This window comes from Triticum dicoccoides, chromosome 3A, assembly GCF_002162155.2.
Source record: "Triticum dicoccoides isolate Atlit2015 ecotype Zavitan chromosome 3A, WEW_v2.0, whole genome shotgun sequence".
Classification (NCBI taxonomy): Eukaryota; Viridiplantae; Streptophyta; class Magnoliopsida; order Poales; family Poaceae; genus Triticum; species Triticum dicoccoides.
In genome coordinates, this window is record NC_041384.1 from 576,100,472 (window position 1) to 576,107,986 (window position 7,515).

The following is a 7,515-nucleotide window of genomic DNA, read 5'->3' on the forward strand; positions in this document are numbered from 1 at the left end:
TGTGATGATAATGATTGACCAGATATCAGTAGTGGTTGTATGAAAATAGGAGGATTTGCTTCTCGAGACATGGGTGGTTGTTGTCGGCGAGGGGCGTCGTGGCCCTCCGCTGCTCGTCAACGAGCAGCAGAAAGCCACTTCCTCATTCCCACTTCCCATGGAGGATCGTGACTAGCTTCTGTTTGATTTCACCTCGCCTCGTTTTGTAGCCTGCTTGTGCACAAATGTACTGATGTGTGTCTTCCTCAGGTTGATTTGGGTTCGTGCGTGTGCTAGCACTGACCAGTGGTTGTTGGTTTCTCCAACGCTGTCGCCTTTGTCTCTATTTGATTATCTTCAGATATGGTGGTTCATCCTCTGCGCCTGTCCTTGTACAATATTTCTGGTATGGTGTTATTTTGTTGGCTTCCTTTGCTTGTGTTCCCTTGCTGCCTGCGTGTAATAGTGGCACGGAGTCTTAGCTTTAACTGACTAGCTAAGTCAGTTAGAAAATCGGAGAGATCTTCTATTGAGTAATATGTACTTGTCCCTTCAGATATATGGCACACATTTGATTTCAAAAGCAGAATTGATTGATTGAGGAGCTGCAGACTATCTCAGTTGGTATATGCTTTCAGCGTCGAAAATAATTTAGCCTCGTTTATGCTTTTTTGCTTAGGTGATTCCTGCCATGATAATGAATTTGCATATGAATGCATATTTTCCTTGGAAAATTCTATTGGATGGGTAGATATCTTGCTAGATTTTCTTAAGATTCGGGAGCCCAAGAACAATGTACTGTTTCCTCCAATTTGGAAATGAAGTATGCTGTGGGGAGTGAATGTACTACAAACTGATCTAAAATAAAGAAAGAGCATTATTGGGTGACAATGAGATTCTTGACGGAGACTCCGTGCAGATTGTCTTTCCTTTCCATTTGTTTCTTATTCTTGTCATCTAACGCAGATAAATGGATTATGCTTTCGTGCTGAATTAACGTGGAAGGTTGAGATGACTGCACCTACATAAATGTTTTTTTGTTATGTTTATTAATGTATGGATGCCTGACCCTAAATATGTTTGGTTAAAATGTTTTCCTATGAGAAAGTTGGTCTGAAATATTTGAGTTCGTATTCTATTTTACAGGATACTGGTTGCATAGTTGATTCAGTTTCATTAGTTCAGAACAAGTGCTTGTACCTATCTTATTTTTTAGGTTACTCGTATTGCATATTTATTGATTTGGTGCAGGCTCGTACACTAGATTTTATTTCAAGTGTATAAAATATATTTTTAACAAGAGGGTATGTATTCTGGACACAATCTATCCATCTAGGTTTTATATTTGAGTTATGAGCAATTGTCTTATTTATATTGTTCTTTTCACTCTCCATGCACAAATTTTATTTAATTTATGAGGATCATTGTTGTCCTGAAATTTACTCTGAGCTTTGTCGTTTTGTCAGGTAATCACGCTGATTGCGTGAGATGTTGAAGTGGCATGCGTCTGTGTGCTATGTTGTCAAGGTAATAAACTGCACACCTCCAAGATTTATCTATGGCCTAATTTTCTCCGGTCAGAAAGCAACAGAACCTTGCATTTTTTTTTAAGCTGTAAACAAATGTAACCTAACCTAAACTTGCATCCTTTTCCTGTGTGGATCAAATGTGCATGCTCAAGCTTTAGACTCTTAAGTAACACAGAAGAAACATACTAATAACCTTGTTAAGTTAATTCTACTTGCTATGCATGCCTTGTGACCATCAAGTTATGGTTGGTCTTGTGGTGAGTGCAGCCTGTTGTACACTTGGCTCAGGAGATAGCAGCCATTGAGCAAGTTGTATGAGAGAACTGCATTTGCTTTGGTTGTAAATGGGTAAATTTGATCAATACTTGTGTATCTTCTCTCAATTTCTGGTCAGGTACACACACTGCTAGCTTGTAAGGATTTCAACATTGGGACTTCATACTGCACATGAACTCGAGAGCAAACCATGTGCCAAGGCTAGGCTGTCAAGGTAGTGGAAAAATAGTGAGAGATGTGCTAAGGCTAGGCCTTCCTTTTCTGTTAGACTTAATGATCATAATGGTCCTTTGTTTGTTAGTGGTAAAGGGCTCAAGCAGGGGGACCCTCTTTCGCCCATTATTATTTAACTTGGTGCCTGATGTGTTCTCTAAGATTCTGCAAAAAGCTGCTCTTAAAAAGAATATTTCTGGGGTTTTCCCCCATGTGATTTCTGGGGGGATTATCAGTCTGCAATATGCTGACGATACCTTGCTGTTTTTGGAGCCTAGTTTAAATAATGCTAGAAATGTTAAGTGTCTTCTCTCTTGTTTTGAGGGTTTGTCTGGTATGAAGATTTAACTTCAACAAATGTGATTTGCTAACTGTTAATGTGGAGGAAGAGATTGCTAAGAGTTTGGCCCAGATTTTTTGCTGCAAGAAAGGGGATTTCCCTTTGAAATATTTGGGGGTTCCCTTACATTTTGCTAAGCTTAAAAGAGAAGATATCCAGCCTATTATTAATAAAATTATCAAAAGAATTTGTGGATGGAATGGGAGGCTGCGTGGCTATGAAGCTAAGTTGGTGCTTATTCGTACTTGCATTGCCAGCATCCCTACATATCTTATGACCATTATTAAATTTCCTAAGTGGGCAATCAAAGCTATTACCTCCCAGATGGCTCACTTTTTGTGGGGGAATATGGGGGACATTCATAAATATCACTTGGCCAATTGGGGACTTGTGTCCCAGAGGAAACAATATGGTGGCCTGGGAGTTCCTAACTTGAGAGAAGTTAGTATGTCCTTGCTAGCCTCTTGGGCTAGAACGAATTGGGTGTCCTTAGTGGACTATAATTATCAAAGGTGGGTTCCCCATTTTGGAAAGGGTTGACTTGGGCTTTAGCTGGGGTGAGGCCTTTCTATAAATGGATTGTTGGTAATGGTAATCAGGTATTTTTCTGGCATGATGTTTGGGTTGGGGATGTCTCCTTAAAAACCCAATTCTGGGATATCTGTGACTTATTTCAAGAACAGAATGCAACTGTTGAGCAGGTGTGGGATGGGGTCTCCCTGAAACTAACCTTTCATAGATGTGTTGATGAATCTTTTTTGGAGCAATGGGACTTGCTGGTACATTTGTTGCAGGCGTCTCTCTAATACCGCGGATATTCCTGTATGGAGGCTGGATAGCTCTGCCTCTTATACTACTAAATCTTTTTATGCCCAGATCAATTGGGGAGGGGGTGACACTCCTGTGTGGGATAAGTTCGGGAAAATTAAAGTTCCAAATAGATACCTTGTAGTATTTGTTTGGCTGGTTATTCATAATAAGATTCTGACTCGTGATAATTTGAGTAAAAGGCAAGTAGTTGAAGATCTTTCTTGCTTATTTTGTAGTGAACCAGAATCTGTCAACCATTTACTGTGTGGGTGCATTGTGGCAGAACACACTTTGCAGAGTGTTTCTGAGGTTTTTGATCTTAGTGCCCCCAATTGAGTTTCTGATCTTGCCTGTTTGTGGGACTGTAATAATAAAAAAAGGATTTCTAGCATTGTTGCTGTTGCTACTTTGTGGAGTTTATGGACAACACGTAATGATGTATGTTTTCAGGGAGTATCTTGGAAAGACACCCGGATTGTTCTGGGAAAGATAAGCAGCTACTTCATCAATGGCTGATTCTGTGCTCGGAGGGACAACTACTGATGATGAAGCATTGCTTGCAACTGCTGGACAAAAGAAGAGGAGAGCTCCTGAGGATCGCCTGGCAAGGGGGAGCAAGATCGTCCCTGGGCGCGACGGACTTGGGCTCTGTCTGAGAGCTCATTCTCATTAGCTGTTCGATCTAGGTGGTACGGTAGTAGTTTTAGTCTATCTGCTGGGATTTTGGGGACCCCTTTTCATTATTATTTTTTTGCAAAAGAAAAAGGATTTTTGGGACCCTTTTCGAACAAAAAAAGATTTAGCATCCTGCAACCTGTCAACAGTTTAAGATTTTAGGCACTTTTTGATTAGCTGCCTTGGGCTGCAAAATGACCATGAACAAGAGCACACGACATTTAGTTGTTCCCGTACTTGTAATGGATGTGAACTCCAATAACGTAGTAACTGTACGTCTACGCTTATGCGTATTTGAGAAAAAAAGGAAATATGTTAACATGGTCCATGAAAACAGTTATTTTTTCTGGCGGGGTGCCGTGCAACGCAAACAGTGAAAAATCTGATTCCGCGCCTGAATCTCGTAAAATATGTGACTGCGTCACAGGTCAGACGCTGCACTAACAAAAATCGTACACTTACGGAAAACTACTACAGGCTGGTTCTACGGACGGATTTGTCCTTCTCTCCACCGTAGATTCTCCTCCTCGTGATTTTAACTGACCCCACTTCCTGATTTTAATTGGGCCAACATCAGCCCGTAACCTCCTTTCTGTAGTAATTCTCCACTTCAGATATTGCACAGCGCAAGTGCAGATGCAGATTTTTTTTTAGAAAAAGGAGGAGGATCACCCCCGGCCGTGCAGTGCAGATGGAGATGCCATTCATAGATCCGACGGCCACCATGCGCGATCGACTCCAGAGGAACAGAACAGAGTAGTCTGCATCCTGAGAAGACGACGCATTAACCGATTTTGTACCCCTCTCGATGCAAACAACAGACCTGAGATGATCATCGTGGAGACGACAACGTGGACGATTCGCTACCAGGATACTTCCATCCGGGTCTCCTGCGTACACGTGAGTAACAGTACGACTTATGAAGGACCACGCTCGTCAGTCATTAAAACCAGCGTCGCCGTCGATTCATAGGGCCTACCATGAGCTCAAGCACGGATGAACCAGGAAATGGAATGGTTGTGAAGTATACTAGCCGCGCGGTGGTAGGTAGCCAGGCAGGAGTGTGTCCATACACATAAATACACAGGCATGCTGACCAAGCTGAACCAGGAAAGTTCACAGTCCACCGGAGCTCCCGTACCTACCACCACTCCCACTCCGGGCGAGAAGAGCCCAAGAGTCAGGCATGGACACGGCCGCCTTGCTCCCGGTGGCGCTGGCCCTCATGGCCATCCCCGTCACGGCGCTCCTCCTCAGCCGGCTCCGCTTCGGCAGGCTGCCACCGGGGCCGCGCCCGTGGCCGGTGCTGGGCAACCTCTTCCAAATCCAGCCCGTGCGCTGCCGGTGCTTCGCCGAGTGGGCGGCGCGGTACGGGCCCATCATGACGGTCTGGTTCGGCTCGACGCCGATGGTGGTGGTGTCCACGCCGGAGCTGGCGCAGGAGGTGCTCAGGACCCACGACCAGCACCTGGCCGACCGCTCCCGGAACCGCTCCTCCGAGCGCTTCAGCCGCGGCGGCATGGACCTCATCTGGGCCGACTACGGCCCGCACTACATCAAGGTGCGCAAGCTCTGTAACCTCGAGCTCTTCACGCCCCGCCGCCTCGAGGCGCTCCGCCCCGTCCGCGAGGACGAGGTCACCGCCATGGTCGAGTCCGTGCACGCGGCCGGCAAGGGAGGCAGGCCCGTGGCGGTGCGGGAGTTCCTCGCTATGGTCGGCTTCAACAACATCACGCGGCTCGCCTTCGGGAAGCGGTTCCTGACCGCGGCCGGCGAGCTGGACGAGCAAGGGCGCGAGTTCAAGGAGATCGTCAACAACGGCATCAAGATCGGCGCGTCGCTGTCCATCGCCGAGCACATCCGGTGGCTCCGGTGGCTCACGCCCGTCGACGAGGTGGCCTATCAAGCCCACGGCGACCGGCGCGATCGGCTCACCGTCAAGATCATGGAGGAGCACGCCAGCGCCCTCGAGCGGAGCGGCGCCAGCAAGCAGCATTTCGTCGACGCGCTCTTCACGCTCCGGGACAAGTACGACCTCAGCGACGACACCGTCATTGGCCTCCTCTGGGTGGGTAATCAATCAATTGAATTGAATTAATGCCGCCATCCATTCCATATTAGTAGTAATCACTAGACCGACGTGATAACCACTACACCAAAGCAAACCTTTTCTATTCCGTATTAGTGTCGCGATTTGATTTGATTGATTCGATCATTCATATGTGTGTGCACGCGATCGAGCAGGACATGATCACCGCCGGCACGGACACGACGGTGATAACCGTGGAGTGGGCGGTAGCGGAGCTGGTGAGGAACCCGACGGTGCAGCACAAGGTGCAGGAGGAGCTGGACCGGGTGGTCGGCCGCGACCGGGTGCTGTCGGAGACGGACTTCCCCAACCTGCCCTACCTGCAGGCCATCGTCAAGGAGTCGCTCCGGCTGCACCCGCCGACGCCGCTGATGCTGCCGCACAGGGCCAGCGCCGCCGTGAAGGTCGCCGGCTACGACATCCCCAAGGGAGCCAGCGTCACGGTGAACGTGTGGGCGATCGCGCGCGACCCGGAGGCGTGGGACAGCCCGCTCGAGTTCCGGCCCGAGCGCTTCCTCCACGACAACATCGACATCAAGGGGTGCGACTACCGCGTGCTGCCGTTCGGCGCCGGCCGCCGGGTGTGCCCCGGCGCGCAGCTCGGGATCAACCTCGTGGCGTCCATGATCGGCCACCTCCTGCACCACTTCACCTGGGCGCTGCCGGACGGGACCCGGCCGGAGGACATCGACATGATGGAGTCCCCCGGGCTCATCACCTTCATGCGCACGCCGCTGCAGGTCGTCGCCACGCCGCGCCTCGAAAAGGAGGAGCTCTACAAGCGGGTGGCCGCCGAGATGTGAGCGACCTGGGACTCCTGGTGGTTCAGAGTTCATGCTTCAAATTAAGTGTTGACGTGTCTTTTTTCGAGTTCTCCGTAGCTACTATCAGTACCTATGCATTTATTTTGTTGTTAATCCATGAATATACTCGTGGTACAATATGATTTCTTTTTTGCGATAGAACTTGTATTACTCAATCACCAGGATTACAATCAGGGAGACACAAGTTCTCAACGTCCTCAGGACCAGAGCATATAGCCAAACAACACTACGATTGCCATGTCTCCAGAAAGGTCTTGCCTCTTCTTCTTCTTCCACGCATTCACCATCTCCAAACAATCCACTTCAAGGTGAATAGGGCCATCGCACCAATTCAGGGATAGATCCATACCTTCCCTAGCTGCAATCAACTCAGCTTCTAGAGCACTCAAACATCGATTCAAATTCTGTCAGGGAAGTCGTGGAATATAAGAGAAAGAAGAAGAAGAAGATGAACAGTGAATGGAAGTCATGGAACAGTGTGTGCAACAGAATGGGAGCTGTAGGATACACATAGGTAGGCAGACATATAACAAGGATCTGCGGACGTATTCATATAAAATATACATGTACATTGTCCCGTATTCAGACAGTTAAAGAATTTTCATCTAGTTTTCAATCATTTTCTGTCCAAACATGTGCACAGATCATGGCGCAGATCGACGACAACAGAAGTTTGCGCAGGTGCGTGTCCCTGCGAATTTTCGCAGAAGCTAGTTCAGATCAAGTTCATCTCTTCTAAAGATCAACTTGCAAACATCTTCATAAAGCCATTGCCCATTA

At 47.5% G+C, this 7,515-nt stretch overlaps 2 protein-coding genes across 2 annotated transcripts in view; both read left to right on the top strand.

Annotated features, from left to right (window-relative positions):
* Nucleotides 1–4,023, top strand: part of LOC119272587 (pentatricopeptide repeat-containing protein At1g55890, mitochondrial-like) — a gene marked incomplete at its 5' end in the record, with an annotated part of 6,738 nt that extends 2,715 nt beyond the window's left edge. The window contains 3 exons of the mRNA XM_037554053.1: nucleotides 250–1,506; nucleotides 1,903–1,998; nucleotides 3,598–4,023. The remainder of the gene's footprint in view (nucleotides 1–249; nucleotides 1,507–1,902; nucleotides 1,999–3,597) is intronic.
* Nucleotides 4,024–4,888: 865 nt separating this feature from the next.
* Nucleotides 4,889–6,956, top strand: LOC119269306 (cytochrome P450 98A1-like). Its single transcript, XM_037551101.1, has 2 exons — nucleotides 4,889–5,890; nucleotides 6,067–6,956. Exons 1-2 carry the CDS (start codon nucleotides 5,009–5,011, stop codon nucleotides 6,712–6,714), a joined length of 1,530 nt encoding a protein of 509 aa, XP_037406998.1. The 5' UTR covers nucleotides 4,889–5,008; the 3' UTR covers nucleotides 6,715–6,956.
* The last annotated feature ends 559 nt before the right edge of the window (nucleotides 6,957–7,515 follow it).

Bases quoted from the DNA above. Each gene is read 5' to 3' on its own strand.
- LOC119269306 (XM_037551101.1), top strand. From the start codon at position 5,009: ATGGACACGGCCGCCTTGCTCCCGGTGGCGCTGGCCCTCATGGCCATC. The intron at 5,891-6,066 runs GTGGGTAATCAA...GCGATCGAGCAG, and splicing joins CCGTCATTGGCCTCCTCTGG to GACATGATCACCGCCGGCAC.